This window comes from Sander vitreus, chromosome 1, assembly GCF_031162955.1.
Source record: "Sander vitreus isolate 19-12246 chromosome 1, sanVit1, whole genome shotgun sequence".
Taxonomy (NCBI): Eukaryota; Metazoa; Chordata; class Actinopteri; order Perciformes; family Percidae; genus Sander; species Sander vitreus.
In genome coordinates this window covers 39,993,890-40,011,389 of record NC_135855.1, presented here as the reverse complement: position 1 = coordinate 40,011,389, position 17,500 = coordinate 39,993,890, and the positions used below count along the sequence as shown (strand labels likewise).

Sequence of the window (17,500 nt, the reverse complement as noted above, 5' to 3'; positions counted from 1 at the left end):
CCCATTCTCGTCAAGTGACGCAAGATCGGCGGCGTTTGAGGGACCCCTGATTGGCACAAGGCCCTGGGGCGGCCGCACCCACGCTATCTCCGCTACTGCTACTACTTTGTCAAGATGTTAAAATGTTGGGTCTGGGAACTCCCCATTGGCTGGGCTCAATCTGAGGAGCGGGATAAACGGTTGTCTTTCAGATTCCCTCTGCACGCAATAGGATAGCGCTACAACCAATCAGAGCAGAGCTAGCTGATAGATTACACTTTAAACTCCGAACACATCTTCCTTTTTTAAGAACGACTTCAGTGCCGTTCTTTGTTCTTTTCTCAAAGAAAAGCTGAACTCCAAGTCTTCCAGAAAGCCGCTGTTCACCAGCAGCAGCAGCCATAAGCCCCGCCCACCTACTCTATACACGATGTGATTGGCCTGACTAGAGTTTGGTTTTTCCAGCTCGTAAGCCAACGGAGAGTTGCTAGACTGACTGAGATTTCTAGGCCAGGTCCAAGGCTGTTGTTTAGTAAATCTATCTCTGACATCGCTGTATTCTTCCTCTTTATAGAGACTTTTCTTTTCTACCAAAAATTATTTGCGCTGGTTAGGGGGTACATGGCTTAAAAACACTGTTCAAATGGGGAATATTATTGAAAAAAGCTTGAGAACATCTGATTTATAGTGCGTAGTTTCTGTCGCCCCCTCGAGGAATGATGAGTAATGACAACAACACTGTCGGTGCAAGCCTTTAGTGATCTCGCACCACCCCAACCCCTTCGCCACACGAGTGCTAGTAGTGTTATCCCGTCAAATCAAGGAGGACACTACATGATGGACTCTTCAGAAGAGTTGATTATCTTGTAAACAGAAATGTGATCGGTCCTTCGGTCACTGTCTTTTTGGGATTTTAGTCCTTCTGCTGAACGTGTCTGTCTTTTCTTAGCAGTACAGTCACTGACTGAAACATTTCGTGGGCGCTTCTTCAGGAGAGAAGGACAGACAGAGAGACAGACAGACAAAGAGACAGACAGACAGACAGACAGAGAGAGAGACAGACAGACAGACAGACAGACAGAGAGAGAGAGAGATAGACAGAGAGACAGACAGAGAGAGAGACGGACGGACAGACAGACAGACAGACAGAGAGAGACGGACAGACAGACAGACAGACAGACAGAGAGAGACGGACAGACAGACAGACAGACAGAGAGAGAGACAGACAGAGAGAGAGAGACAGACAGACAGACAGACAGACAGACAGACAGACAGACAGAGAGAGATGGACAGACAGAGAGACAAACAGACAGACAGAGAGAGAGATGGACAGAGAGACAAACGGACAGACAGAGAGACAAACGGACAGACAGACAGAGAGAGATGGACAGACAGAGAGACAAACAGACAGACAGAGAGAGAGATGGACAGAGAGACAAACGGACAGACAGAGAGAGAGACAGACAGACAGACAGAGTGAGAGACGGACAGAGAGACAGACAGACGGACGGACAGACAGACAGAGAGAGATATGGACAGAGTGAGAGACGGACAGACAGAGTGAGAGACAGACAGAGAGACAGACAGACGGACAGACAGACAGATAGATAGTGACACATTCTGACACATATGAAGCGGCTAGCCAGGCGCGGGATCGGTAGGATACAGTTATTTGCATATTAAATGATTCGGGGTCCCTCTGTAAGTTATTTCGAGTACAATGGTGGTGGAGAAAGCTGCAAGCAGCGATCTTTTTCTATTCTTTTAGCCGACTCGTCCTTGTTGACTTGGCTCTTTGTTTTCCGCCCAGAGAATGAAGGAGCAGGCCCGGCGGTACTCGTCCGAGATCAAACAGATCGACCTGGACATCAACCGGACCTTTCGGAACCACATCATGTTCACGGATCGCTTCGGAGTCAAGTAAGTCTCACACTGTTCGGATGCAAAAGTCTGATTATTCATCAGGTTGAAAAACGTTTAAAGGCCACGCCAGGCAAAACCTTAATTTGCTCTGGTCCATTCTGAGATTTTGGCACTGCTTTGCTTCCATAACATGTCTTCTTTTAGACTAGTGGAAACAAAAACATCCAAAATACACATTCAGATGTTTATTTTACTACACTACACTACTACAATGTCAGAAAACGGTGAAAAATGTGGATCAGTGTTTCCCAAAAAGCCCAAGATGACGTCCTCAAATGTCTCGTTTTGTCCCCAACTCAAAGATCTTCAGTTTACAGTCACAGAGGAGAGAAGAAACTAGAACAATATTCACAAAGAAGAAGGAAAACACAGAGAACAGAGAGTGAGCTGTTGGAGAAAGCACCAAAAAACGTCAGGAAAAAGTGACAGAAATATAGAAAAAAGGGACAAAATTATTGAAAAAAACGTCAAAATTGTCAGAAAAAGCACCGAAAACTTGAGAAATATGGCAATAACGTCGGCGAAAGCACCAAAAAACGTCAGAAAAAGTGCCGATAACGTCTGAAACGGCGACAAAAACGTTAAACAAAGCGCCTAAAAAGGTTACGAAAGCAACAAAAACTTGAGAAATGTGGCAGAAACGTTGGAGAAAGCACCAAAAATGTTAGAAAAAGTGCCGATAACGTTGAAAAAAGGACCAAATTATTGAAAAAACGTCAAAATTGTCGGACAAAGCACCAAAAACTTGAGAAATGTGGCAAAAAAGGTTACAAAAGCAACAAAAACGTCGGAAAAAGTGATAAAAACGTTGAAAAAAGGACAACATTTTTGAAAAAAATGTCAAAATTGTCAGAAAAAGCACCAAAAACATGAGAAATGTGGCAAAAACGTTGGAGAAAGCACCAATAATGTCGAAAATGTCAGAAAAAGTGGTGATAACATCTGAAACAGCGACAAAAACGTTAAACAAAGCGCCAAAAAGGTTACAAAAGCAACAAAAATGTCGGAGAAAGTGATAGAAACGTTGAAAAAAGGGACAAAATTATCAAAAAACCAAAAACTTGAGAAATGTGGCAAAAACGTTGGAGAAAGCACCAAAAATGTTAGAAAAAGTGCCGATAACGTTGAAAAAGGGACCAAAACATTGAAGAAAAATGTCAAAATTGTCGGAAAAAGCACCAAGAACTTCAGAAACGTTGGAGAAAACACCAAAAAACGGCAGAAAAAGTGGTGATAACGTCTGAAACAGCGACAAAAACGTTAAACAAAGCGCCAAAAAAGGTTACAGAAGCAACAAAAACGTCGGAAAAAGGGACAAAATTATCAAAAAACACATCAAAATTGTCGGAAAAAGCGCCAAAAACTTGAGAAATGTGGCAAAAACGTTGGAGAAAGCACCAAAAATGTTAGAAAAAGTGCCGATAACGTTGAAAAAAGGACCAAAACATTGAAAAAAACGTCAAAATTGTCGGAAAAAGCAACAAAAACATGAGAAATGTGGCAAAAACGTTGGAGAAAGCACCAAAAACGTCGGAAAAAGTGACAAAAACGTTAAACAAAGCGCCAAAAAGGGTTACAAAAGCAACAAAAATGTCGGAAAAAGTGATAAAAACGTTGAAAAAAGGGACAAAATTATCAAAAAACACGTCAAAATTGTCGGAAAAAGCACCAAAAACTTGAGAAAAGTGGTGATAACGTCTGAAACAGCGACAAAAACGTTAAACAAAGCGCCAAAAAAGGTTACAAAAGCAACAAAAACGTCGGAAAAAGTGATAAAAACGTTGAAAAAAGGGACAAAATACTGAAAAAAACGTCTAAATTGTCGGAAAAAGCGCCAAAAACTTGAGAAATGTGGCAAAAACGTTGGAGAAAGCACCAAAAATGTCGGAAAAAGTGACGATAACGTTGATAAAAGGACCAAAAAGATTTAAGAAGCTGACATCAGAGAAGTTTTATTTATAAACACACCGATTGTCAAAACAGTTCGACTCATCGACTCATCTTTGCAGCATGTTGCAGTTTTGTGTGTAACGTTGTTCATCCGTTTCGTAGCGGAGACCGGTTTTATTTTGCGACCACGTGTGAATTGAGTGTGAGCGCGGCAGGCCGGCTGTGTTCGGAGACGGAACCTGATCCCGGCACAGAGTGATGTCACCGACAGTTAACAGACCGCAGGCCTGTTTTTCGGGAGCGGCAGTGGAAAAGTCTGTGGCAGCAAAATGTTTCAATATTTAACAGGAGTTCAGCAGCCGTGCAAAAAGCAACCTTTTTATAGAGACAGAAGCTGTGTCGTCGCTTCAGAGGCTCACGCTCTGTTCTCTCTCTTTTCTGTTTTGGGTTCTCTGTGTTTTCCTGTTCTTCTTCCTCTTCTTCTCAGTCTCATAACCTCTTCATTATGGAGAGTTTGTGTGTGTTTGTTCCCCAGTTTAGTTCAAACTCAACTCCACTGAGGGCCAGACATGTAGAGGTTATTCACATGGGTTAGGCTGTATTACTGCATGGCTCATATAGTCTCACTTACAGTTTGGTCGACATGAAGCCCCAACAAGTCAGCAAAAACAGTTCCTCAGCCATTATAGAAAACGCAACAAAAACATTGAAAAAGAGACACAATTATTGGAAAAAAAACATCAAAAACTTCAGAAATGTGGCAAAAACGTTGGAGAAAGCACCAAAAATGTTAGAAAAAGTGATAAAAACTTTGAAAAAAGGACCAAAATATTGAAAAAAAACACCAAAATTGTCGGAAAAAGCACCAAAATCTTCAGAAATGTGGCAAAAACGTTGGAGAAAGCACCAAAAATGTTAGAAAAAGTGATAAAAACGTTGAAAAAGGTACCAAATTATTGAAAAAAACATCAGAAACGTTGGAGAAAGTGCCGATAACGTTGAAAAAGGGACCAAATTATTGAAAAAAATTGTCGGAAAAAGCACCAAAAACTTCAGAAACGTTGGGAGAAAACACCAAAAAACGTCAGAAAAAGTGGTGATAACGTCTGAAACAGCGACAAAAACGTTAAACAAAGCGCTAAAAAAGGTTACAAAAGCAACAAAAACGTCGGAAAAAGTGGTAAAAACGTTGAAAAAAGGGACAAAATTATCAAAAAACACGTCAAAATTGTCGGAAAAAGCGCCAAAAACTTGAGAAATGTGGCAAAAACGTTGGAGAAAGCACCAAAAACGTCGGAAAAAGTGATAAAAACGTTGAAAAAAGGGACAAAATTATTGAAAAAAAAGTCTAAATTGTCGGAAAAAGCACCAAAAACTTCAGAAACGTTGGAGAAAACACCAAAAAACGTCAGTAAAAGTGGTGATAACGTCTGAAACAGCGACAAAAACGTTAAACAAAACGCCAAAAAAGGTTACAAAAGCAACAAAAACGTCGGAAAAAGTGATAAAAACTTTGAAAAAAGGGACAAAATACTGAAAAAACGTCAAAAACATTGGAGAAAGCACCAAAATTTGTTTTGAAAAAAGTGCCGATAACGTTGAAAAAAAGGACCAAATTATTGAAAAAATGTCAAAATTGTCAGAAAAAAGCGGCAGAAACTTCAGAAACGTTGAGAAAGCACCAAAAACGTCAGAAAAAGTGGTGATAACGTCTGAAACAGCGACAAAAACGTTAAACAAAGCGCTGAAAAAGGTTACAAAAGCAACAAAAACGTCAGAAAAAGTGATAAAAACGTTGAAAAAAGGGACAAAATTATCAAAAAACACGTCAAAATTGTCGGAAAAAGCGCCAAAAACTTGAGAAATGTGGCAAAAACGTTGGAGAAAGCAACAAAAACGTCGGAAAAAGTGATAAAAACGTTGAAAAAAGGGACAAAATTATTGAAAAAAAACGTCAAAATTGTCGGAAAAAGCACCAAAAACTTCAGAAACGTTGGAGAAAACACCAAAAAACGTCAGTAAAAGTGGTGATAACGTCTGAAACAGCGACAAAAACGTTAAACAAAGCGCTAAAAAAGGTTACAAAAGCAACAAAAACGTCGGAAAAAGTGATAAAAACTTTGAAAAAAGGGACAAAATACTGAAAAAAACGTCAAAAACGTTGGAGAAAGCACCAAAAATGTTAGAAAAAGTGCCGATAACGTTGAAAAAAGGACCAAATTATTGAAAAAACCTTCAAAATTGTCAGAAAAAGCGGCAGAAACTTGAGAAATGTGGCAAAAACGTTGGAGAACTTGAGAAATGTGGCAAAAACGTTGGAGAAAGCACCAAAAATGTTAGAAAAAGTGCCGATAACATTGAAAAAGGGACCAAAACATTGAAGAAAAACTTCAAAATTGTCAGAAAAAGCGGCAGAAACTTGAGAAATGTGGCAAAAACGTTGGAGAAAGCACTAAAAAGGTTAGAAAAAGTGATAAAAACGTTGAAAAAGGTACCAAATTATTGAAAAAAACATCAGAAACGTTGGAGAAAGCACCAAAAATGTTAGAAAAAGTGACGATAACGTTGAAAAAGGGACAAAAACTTGAGAAATGTGGCAAAAACGTTGAAAAATGTACCAAATTATTGAAAAAAACTTCAGAAACGTTGGAGAAAGCACCAAAAATGTTAGAAAAAGTGCCGATAACGTTGACAAAAGGACCAAATTATTGATAAAAATTGTCTGAAACAGCGACAAAAACGTTAAACAAAGCGCTAAAAAAGGTTACAAAAGCAACAAAATTGTCGGAAAAAGCACCAAAAACTTGACAAATGTGGCAAAAACGTTGGAGAAAGCACCAAAAACGTCGGAAAAAGTGATAAAAACGTTGAAAAAAGGGATAAAATTATTGAAAAAAAACGTCAAAATTGTCGGAAAAAGCACCAAAAACTTCAGAAACGTTGGAGAAAGCACCAAAAAACGTCAGTAAAAGTGGTGATAACGTCTGAAACAGCGACAAAAACGTTAAACAAAAGCAACAAAAACGTCGGAAAAAGTGATAAAAACTTTGAAAAAAGGGACAAAATTATTGAAAAAAAACGTCAAAATTGTTGGAAAAAGCACCAAAATTTTTTGAAAAAGTGCCGATAACGTTGAAAAAAGGACCAAATTATTGAAAAAAACCTTCAAAATTGTCAGAAAAAGCGGCAGAAACTTGAGAAATGTGGCAAAAACGTTGGAGAAAGCACCAAAAATGTTAGAAAAAGTGACGATAACGTTGACAAAAGGACCAAAACATTGAAGAAAAACGTCAAAATTGTCGGAAAACAGCGACAAAAACGTTAAACAATGCGCCAAAAAAGGTTACAAAAGCAACAAAAACGTCCGAAAAAGTGATAAAAACGTTGAAAAAAGGGACAAAATACTGAAAAAAAAGTCAAAATTGTCGGAAAAAGAGGCAAAAGCACCAAAAATTTTAGAAAAAGTGACGATAACGTTGAAAAAGGGACAAAACTTGAGAAATGTGAGCAAAAACGTTGAAAAATGTACCAAATTATTGAAAAAAACTTCAGAAACGTTGGAGAAAGCACCAAAAATGTTAGAAAAAGTGCCGATAACGTTGACAAAAGGACCAAATTATTGAAAAAAATTGTCTGAAACAGCGACAAAAAAACGTTAAACAAAGCGCTAAAAAAGGTTACAAAAGCAACAAAAACGTCGGAAAAAGTGATAAAAACACTGAAAAAAGGGACAAAATACTGAAAACAACGTCAAAATTGTCGGAAAAAGCACCAAAAACTTGAGAAATGTGGCAAAAACGTTGGAGAAAGCACCAAAAACGTCGGAAAAAGTGATAAAAACGTTGAAAAAAGGGATAAAATTATTGAAAAAAAACGTCAAAATTGTCGGAAAAAGCACCAAAAACTTCAGAAACGTTGGAGAAAGCACCAAAAAACGTCAGTAAAAGTGGTGATAACGTCTGAAACAGCGACAAAAACGTTAAACAAAAGCAACAAAAACGTCGGAAAAAGTGATAAAAACTTTGAAAAAAGGGACAAAATACTGAAAAAAACGTCAAAAACATTGGAGAAAGCACCAAAATTTTTTGAAAAAGTGCCGATAACGTTGAAAAAAGGACCAAATTATTGACAGAAACGTTGAGAAATGCACAAAAATCGTCAGTAAAAAGTGGCGATAACGTCTGAAACAGCACATGTTAGACAAAAGCAACAAAAACGTCGGAAAAAGTGACAAAAACGTTGAAAAAAGGGATAAAATTATTGAAAAAAAACGTCAAAATTGTTGGAAAAAGCACCAAAAACTTCAGAAACGTTGGAGAAAGCACAAAAAAGACGTCAGTGGTGATAACGTCTGAAAACAGCGACAAAAACGTTAAACAAAGCGCCAAAAAAGGTTACAAAAGCAACAAAAACGTCCGAAAAAGTGATAAAAACGTTGAAAAAAGGGACAAAATACTGAAAAAAAAGTCAAAATTGTCGGAAAAAGAGGCAAAAGCACCAAAAATTTTAGAAAAAGGACCAAATTATTGAAAAAAAATGTCAAAATTGTCAAAAAAAGCGGCAGAAACTTCAGAAACGTTGGAGAAAGCACCAAAAACGTCAGATAAAGTGGCAGAAACTTGAGAAATGCCGATAACGTTGAAAAAAGGACCAAATTATTGAAAAAAATTGTCGGAAAAAGCACCAAAAACTTCAGAAACGGAGAAAACACCAAAAAACGTCAGAAAAAGTGGTGATAACGTCTGAAACAGCGACAAAAACGTTAAACAAAGCGCTAAAAAAGGTTACAAAAGCAACAAAAACGTCGGAAAAAGTGATAAAAACACTGAAAAAAGGGACAAAATTACTGAAAAACAACGTCAAAATTGTCGGAAAAAGCACCAAAAACTTGAGAAATGTGGCAAAAACGTTGGAGAAAGCACCAAAAACGTCGGAAAAAGTGATAAAAACGTTGAAAAAAGGGATAAAATTATTGAAAAAAAACGTCAAAATTGTCGGAAAAAGCACCAAAAACTTCAGAAACGTTAGTTTCAGTAAAAGTGGTGATAACGTCTGAAACCAGGAAACCGGAAAACAGGAAATAAACAGAGCTATGTGCTGGCTGGATTAACAACGTTTATGCCTTTCTGTCACATCTACAGCAGCCAGATTCCCTCAGAAGGAATCACTGCACATGGGGAGCACTTGTAATGACATTTAGAGCCTGTTTAGAGGCTAAAAACATGTTTAAAACCTGCCATGTTTAAGCCTGTTGGGTGCTAACGTTAGCAGGGGGATAACACGGTGTAGGCAGCACTGATTGGATCGTTTTTTCTTGCTACTGACAGCTCTCCACATTTACACACAACAGAGCTACGTGTTGGAATCCAGCTTATGCGATTTCATAATCCCCGTATTTTCGTTGCGAAAAAAGTCCCAAATATCTTAGCAGGAAGTTGAGAAATGTTGCGCTTACGCCACACGAGAGCAGCCGTTCCCCTTGCTGCCATGGGAGCGTTATGAAGTGACGTCAGTTACGTGACGTCATTACGTGACGTCATTACGTGACGTGAACGTCGCCGGAAGCTGCAGACCCCGCGATGAAGCCACGATGACGCCGCCCGTTTTGCAAGTTCCTGCATAAAACTGCATAAATATCCCACATATTCCGTCGCATTTTTTAAGAAAACGTGACGCATAATTGAGGATTTTTGCCCAAAACAATCACAAATAAACTCCACATTTTTCTGGAAGGACTGACTAGTTCACCATAATCTACAAAGGACTACTTCCATGTCCCTGTTCTGCAGGTATTCCACGCAGAGTTGTTGTATATTTAGTTGCAGCGCTGCGCTGCCGATGTGTGGAAAAGGAACCTCGTTGACACTGTTCTTGATTATAAAAAGGTTTATGACATCAGAGGTTCAGCATCATGACGGATCCTGCAGAACCCGGAGAGTACAAAGCCAACATACACTCTGTCTTGCTGCAGCAAGAACATGGCTTATAAGGGGTATGTTTAGGTAACATGTCAGATAAAGTAAATATATGTGAGTTGGGAAGTAAAGGTCTGAGTCCCTTTGAGGTCAGAGTCTCTTTGGGGGGGGCTCCAACACTACACATAAAATCATTGATCCCACTCAGCCCCCAATCCCAGAATCACATAGAACATCCTCTTCAACACATCGCTCCACTGAGAGGAACATCATTAATCTTAGGTCACTAACACAGAGCTCATGATGTCTTAGCACATTAGAGCTTCATACATACTTTAACCGTTTAGGCTCTTCAGATACTACAAAGTTGGAAGTGCGCCCTCGTTTAGAAGAAGTCTCCCGGCTAATCCTGCCTTGTACTGACTGCAGTTGGAGAAACAGCTAGCTAGCTCATGTAGTCCTTACCTAGCTACTGAGCGTGTAGTCCTTACCTAGCTACTGAGCGTGTAGCCCTTACCTAGCTACTGAGCATGTAGTCCTTACCTAGCTACTGAGCATGTAGTCCTTACCTAGCTACTGAGCGTGTAGTCCTTACCTAGCTACTGAGCATGTAGCCCTTACCTAGCTACTTAGCATGTAGTCCTTACCTAGCTACTGAGCGTGTAGCCCTTACCTAGCTACTGAGCGTGTAGTCCTTACCTAGCTACTGAGCGTGTAGTCCTTACCTAGCTACTGAGCATGTGCGAATCCCAACAAATTATTCAAATATAACTTTTCATCCATCCACACAACGTTCACTACACGTTCAAACGAGGCCACGCCCCTTTAGGAGACAGGAAGTGTGGACCATTTCATAACGTTGGCCGTTGCCGCTGCTTGAAATGTGCTTAAGTACAATGTTTGACGGAAATGAGTGGCACATCATTCAGACATTTACATTTCTTCCTCTCCTCTCTGCAGGCAGCAGGCTCTTTTCCATGTCCTCTCTGCATATTCAGTCTACAACACAGTAAGTCGCATGAAACACCCAAGTACCACTGTAAGTTGATTCAACTGATAAAAATCTTTCCTTTTTCCAAATGCTTGTTTTCCACTCGAGGCTCATGGTTGTGGGCAGTTAAAGCGTGCTGATACGGAGCTTTGTGTGTCTGATTAACGGCCCGGTTTTTATTATCACATCGCTTTTACATCCACAGCTGGTGGAAATTAACCGTATGAAAGGTTAGAGCACGTGTCAAACTCACGGCCCGCGGGCCACATCTGGCCACTCTCAGATTTTGATCCGGCCTTCATAAACATAAACTGGGAAGAACGTACCGTACGTTTTGATGTTAATGAACGTCCGTTACGAGCCATTGCTAAATGAGTTGCTACAAAGCTAGTTAAGACTATCAGCTCTCTCTGTATCTCTCAGTCTGACTGTGTTCAGAAGATTGTGGCGTCCGGTGACTTTCCCGCGCAGAAACTCAAGTGAAGATAACAACCTCTTCTGAAGAGTCCGTCATGTTTTCATAATCCTGCAGCGCGTTTGTGTATTTGCAGCGCGTTTGTGTATTTGCAGAGCGTTTGTGTATTTGCAGCGCGTTTGTGTATTTGCAGCTCGTTTGTGTATTTACAGCAGCGTTTGTGTATTTGCAGCGCGTTTATGTATTTGCAGGTCGTTTGTGTATTTGCAGCCGCGTTTGTGTATTTGCAGCACTTTGTGTATTTGCAGCGCGCTTTGTGTATTTGCAGCGCGTTTATGTATTTGCAGGTCGTTTGTGTATTTGCAGCGCGTTTGTGTATTTGCAGCGCGTTTGTGTATTTGCAGCTCGTTTGTGTATTTGCAGCACGTTTGTGTATTTGCAGCTCGTTTGTGTATTTGCAGCTCGTTTGTGTATTTGCAGCTGCGTTTGTGTATTTGCAGCGCGTTTGTGTATTTGCAGCACGTTTGTGTATTTGCAGCGCTTTGTGTATTTGCAGCACTTTGTGTATTTGCAGCACTTTGTGTATTTGCAGCGCGTTTGTGTATTTGCAGCTCGTTTGTGTATTTGCAGCCGCGTTTGTGTATTTGCAGCTCGTTTGTGTATTTGCAGCTCGTTTGTGTATTTGCAGCAGTCGTTTGTGTATTTGCAGCACTTTGTGTATTTGCAGCACTTTGTGTATTTGCAGCATTTGCGCTTTGTGTATTTGCAGCGTTTGTGTATTTGCAGCTCGTTTGTGTATTTGCAGCACGTTTGTGTATTTGCAGCGCTTGTGTATTTGCAGCACGTTTGTGTATTTGCAGCCTTTTGTGTATTTGCAGCGCGTTTGTGTATTTGCAGCTCGTTTGTGTATTTGCAGTACTTTGTGTATTTGCAGCGCGTTTGTGTATTTGCAGCAGCGTTTGTGTATTTGCAGCTCGTTTGTGTATTTGCAGCCGTTTGTGTATTTGCAGCACGTTTGTGTATTTGCAGCAGCGTTTGTGTATTTGCAGCAGCGTTTGTGTATTTGCAGCTCGTTTGTGTATTTGCAGCGCTTTGTGTATTTGCAGCACTTTGTGTATTTGCAGCACGTTTGTGTATTTGCAGCGCGTTTGTGTATTTGCAGCGCGTTTGTGTATTTGCAGCCGTTTGTGTATTTGCAGCGCGTTTGTGTATTTGCAGCACTTTGTGTATTTGCAGCGCGTTTGTGTATTTGCAGCTCGTTTGTGTATTTGCAGCACGTTTGTGTATTTGCAGCTGCGTTTGTGTATTTGCAGCGCGTTTGTGTATTTGCAGCGCTTTGTGTATTTGCAGCAGCGTTGTGTATTGCAGCACTGCGTATTAGCGATATTTAATGTATTTACAGTAGCGTTTATGTATTACCGATCGTTTGTGTATTTAGCCGCGTTTGTGTATTACAGCTAGCGTTTGTGTATTACAGCTCGTTGTGTATTTGCAACACTTTGTGTATTTACCTTCGTTTGTGTATTACAGCTTCGTTTGTGTATTTGAGGCTCATGGTTGTGGGCAGTTAAAGCGTGCTGATACGGAGCTTTGTGTGTCTGATTAACGGCCCGGTTTTTATTATCACATCGCTCTTTTACATCCACAGCTGGTGGAAATTAACCGTATGAAAGGTTAGAGCACGTGTCAAACTCACGGCCCGCGGGCCACATCTGGCCACTCTCAGATTTTGATCCGGCCTTCATAAACATAAACTGGGAAGAACGTACCGTACGTTTTGATGTTAATGAACGTCCGTTACGAGCCATTGCTAAATGAGTTGCTACAAAGCTAATTAAGACTATCAGCTCTCTCTGTATTCTCTCAGTCTGACTGTGTTCAGAAGATTGTGGCGTCCGGTGACTTTCCCGCGCAGAAACTCAAGTGAAGATAACGACCTCTTCTGAAGAGTCCGTCATGTTTTCATAATCCTGCAGCGCGTTTGTGTATTTGCAGCGCGTTTGTGTATTTGCAGCGTTTGTGTATTTGCAGCACTTTGTGTATTTGCAGCACTTTGTGTATTTGCAGCTCGTTTGTGTATTTGCAGCTCGTTTGTGTATTTGCAGCTCGTTTGTGTATTTGCAGCGCGTTTTTGCAGCCTTTGTGTATTTGCAGCAGCGTTTGTGTATTTGCAGCGCGTTTGTGTATTTGCAGTCGTTTGTGTATTTGCAGCACTTTGTGTATTTGCAGCGCGTTTGTGTATTTGCAGCACGTTTGTGTATTTGCAGCACTTTGTGTATTTGCAGCGCGTTTGTGTATTTGCAGCTCGTTTGTGTATTTGCAGCTCGTTTGTGTATTTGCAGCACTTTGTGTATTTGCAGAGCGTTTGTGTATTTGCAGCGCGTTTGTGTATTTGCAGCACGTTTGTGTATTTGCAGCACGTTTGTGTATTTGCAGCACGTTTGTGTATTTGCAGCTCGTTTGTGTATTTGCAGCAGCGTTTGTGTATTTGCAGCTCGTTTGTGTATTTGCAGCGCGTTTGTGTATTTGCAGCACGTTTGTGTATTTGCAGCACTTTGTGTATTTGCAGCGCTTTATTTGCAGCGTTTGTGTATTTGCAGCACTTTGTGTATTTGCAGCACTTTGTGTATTTGCAGCTCGTTTGTGTATTTGCAGCTCGTTTGTGTATTTGCAGCGCGTTTGTGTATTTGCAGCACGTTTGTGTATTTGCAGCGCGTTTGTGTATTTGCAGCGCGTTTGTGTATTTGCAGCGCGTTTGTGTATTTGCAGCTACGTTTGTGTATTTGCAGCTCGTTTGTGTATTTGCAGCACTTTGTGTATTTGCAGCGCGTTTGTGTATTTGCAGCTCGTTTGTGTATTTGCAGCGTGTTTGTGTATTTGCAGCACTTTGTGTATTTGCAGCGCGTTTGTGTATTTGCAGCACTTTGTGTATTTGCAGCGCGTTTGTGTATTTGCAGCGCTTTGTGTATTTGCAGCGCTTTGTGTATTTGCGGCGCTTTGTGTATTTGCAGCACTTTGTGTATTTGCAGCACTGTGTGTATTTGCAGCGCTTTGTGTATTTGCAGCGCTTTGTGTATTTGCAGCACTTTGTGTATTTGCAGCGCGTTTGTGTATTTGCAGCACGTTTGTGTATTTGCAGCGCGTTTGTGTATTTGCAGCTCGTTTGTGTATTTGCAGCGCTTTGTGTATTTGCAGCACTTTGTGTATTTGCAGCGCGTTTGTGTATTTGCAGCACTTTGTGTATTTGCAGCGTGTTTGTGTATTTGCAGCGCGTTTGTGTATTTGCAGCGCGTTTGTGTATTTGCAGCGCGTTTGTGTATTTGCAGCGCGTTTGTGTATTTGCAGCTCGTTTGTGTATTTGCAGCACTTTGTGTATTTGCAGCACTTTGTGTATTTGCAGCGCGTTTGTGTATTTGCAGCACTTTGTGTATTTGCAGCGCGTTTGTGTATTTGCAGCGCGTTTGTGTATTTGCAGCGCGTTTGTGTATTTGCAGCACGTTTGTGTATTTGCAGCGCGTTTGTGTATTTGCAGCGCGTTTGTGTATTTGCAGCACTTTGTGTATTTGCAGCTCGTTTGTGTATTTGCAGCACTTTGTGTATTTGCAGCACTTTGTGTATTTGTAGCTCGTTTGTGTATTTGCAGCACGTTTGTGTATTTGTAGCTCGTTTGTGTATTTGCAGCACTTTGTGTATTTGTAGCTCGTTTGTGTATTTGCAGCACTTTGTGTATTTGCAGCACGTTTGTGTATTTGCAGCTCGTTTGTGTATTTGCAGCGCGTTTGTGTATTTGCAGCGCGTTTGTGTATTTGCAGCGCTTTGTGTATTTGCAGCTCGTTTGTGTATTTGCAGCACTTTGTGTATTTGCAGCGCGTTTGTGTATTTGCAGCGCGTTTGTGTATTTGCAGCGCGTTTGTGTATTTGCAGCGCGTTTGTGTATTTGCAGCGCGTTTGTGTATTTGCAGCTCGTTTGTGTATTTGCAGCACGTTTGTGTATTTGCAGCGCTTTGTGTATTTGCAGCGCGTTTGTGTATTTGCAGCGCTTTGTGTATTTGCAGCGCGTTTGTGTATTTGCAGCACTTTGTGTATTTGCAGCGCGTTTGTGTATTTGCAGCACTTTGTGTATTTGCAGCTCGTTTGTGTATTTGCAGCGCGTTTGTGTATTTGCAGCAGCGTTTGTGTATTTGCAGCACTTTGTGTATTTGCAGCCGTTTGTGTATTTGCAGCCCGTTTGTGTATTTGCAGCGCGTTTGTGTATTTGCAGCAGCGTTTGTGTATTTGCAGCGCGTTTGTGTATTTGCAGCACTTTGTGTATTTGCAGCGCGTTTGTGTATTTGCAGCTCGTTTGTGTATTTGCAGCACTTTGTGTATTTGCAGCGCGTTTGTGTATTTGCAGCTCGTTTGTGTATTTGCAGCGCGTTTGTGTATTTGCAGCGCGTTTGTGTATTTGCGGCACTTTGTGTATTTGCAGCACTTTGTGTATTTGCAGCACGTTTGTGTATTTGCAGCGCTTTGTGTATTTGCAGCACTTTGTGTATTTGCAGCACGTTTGTGTATTTGCAGCACGTTTGTGTATTTGCAGCACTTTGTGTATTTGCAGCGCGTTTGTGTATTTGCAGCGCTTTGTGTATTTGCAGCGCGTTTGTGTATTTGCAGCTCGTTTGTGTATTTGCAGCAATTTGTGTATTTGCAGCGCTTTGTGTATTTGCAGCACGTTTGTGTATTTGCAGCAGCGTTTGTGTATTTGCAGCTCGTTTGTGTATTTGCAGCGCGTTTGTGTATTTGCAGCGCGTTTGTGTATTTGCAGCACTTTGTGTATTTGCAGCGCGTTTGTGTATTTGCAGCGCGTTTGTGTATTTGCAGCGCGTTTGTGTATTTGCAGCACTTTGTGTATTTGCAGCGCTTTGTGTATTTGCAGCGCTTTGTGTATTTGCAGCACTTTGTGTATTTGCAGCGCTTTGTGTATTTGCAGCGCGTTTGTGTATTTGCAGCGCGTTTGTGTATTTGCAGCACTTTGTGTATTTGCAGCAATTTGTGTATTTGCAGCTCGTTTGTGTATTTGCAGCGCGTTTATGTATTTGCAGCGCTTTGTGTATTTGCAGCGCTTTGTGTATTACAAAGCGCTGCATACTACATACGTTCATCTTCATACTAGTACTAGGCTACATACGGACATCTTTGTACTAGTACTAGGCTACATACGGACATCTTTGTACTAGTACTAGGCTACATACGGACATCTTCGTACTAGTACTAGGCTACATACGGAACATCTTCGTACTAGTACTAGGCTACATACAGACATCTTTGTACTAGTACTAGGCTACATACGGAACATCTTCGTACTAGTACTAGGCTACATACGGAACATCTTCGTACTAGTACTGGGCTACATACGGACATCTTCATACTAGTACTAGGCTACATACGGAACATCTTCGTACTAGTACTAGGCTACATACGGACATCTTCCTACTAGTACTAGGCTACATACGGACATCTTCGTACTAGTACTAGGCTACATACGGAACATCTTCATACTAGTACTAGGCTACATACGGACATCTTCGTACTAGTACTAGGCTACATACGGACATCTTCATACTAGTACTAGGGCTACATACTGGACATCTTCATACTAGTACTAGGCTACATACGTTCATCTTCATACTAGTACTAGGCTACATACGGAACATCTCTGTACTAGTACTAGGCTACATACGGACATCTTCGTACTAGTACTAGGCTACATACGGACATCTTCGTACTAGTACTAGGCTACATACGGAACATCTTCGTACTAGTACTAGGTTACATATGGACATCTTCGTACTAGTACTAGGCTACATACGGACATCTTCGTACTAGTACTAGGCTACATACGGACATCTTTGTACTAGTACTAGGCTACATACGGACATCTTCATACTAGTACTAGGCTACATACGGAACATCTTTGTACTAGTACTAGGCTACATACGGACATCTTCATACTAGTACTAGGCTACATACGGACATCTTCATACTAGTACTAGGCTACATACGGACATCTTCATACTAGTACTATAAAGAGATATATTGAAAACAAGCCGAACTGAAATAGGAGTAACGATGACGAGAAAGTCGTCTGGACGGCTAGTCTGAAGAGGTGTGAAGTATTGAAGGTGTGAAGGTTGAGTGGAAGCATTTTTAACCCTGTCCCCCCTGCAGGAGGTGAGCTACTGCCAGGGCATGAGTCAGATCGCCGCCCTGCTGCTGATGTACATGAACGAGGAAGACGCCTTCTGGGCGCTGTCGCAGCTGCTGACCAATCAGAAACACGGCATGCACGGTGAGACGGCGCCAGCCAACAAATCTGAGCATATAAACATTCTGTTTTTTGTTTTTTAA

At 40.9% G+C, this 17,500-nt stretch overlaps 1 protein-coding gene across 1 annotated transcript in view; it reads left to right on the top strand.

Moving 5' to 3' along the window:
• LOC144521308 (USP6 N-terminal-like protein) overlaps positions 1–17,500 on the top strand; it is a 55,757-nt gene that overhangs the window by 18,073 nt on the left and 20,184 nt on the right. Inside the window, exons 6-8 of the mRNA XM_078255838.1 lie at positions 1,790–1,899; positions 10,668–10,716; positions 17,321–17,441. Coding sequence (XP_078111964.1) covers positions 1,790–1,899; positions 10,668–10,716; positions 17,321–17,441 — 280 coding nt within the window. The remainder of the gene's footprint in view (positions 1–1,789; positions 1,900–10,667; positions 10,717–17,320; positions 17,442–17,500) is intronic.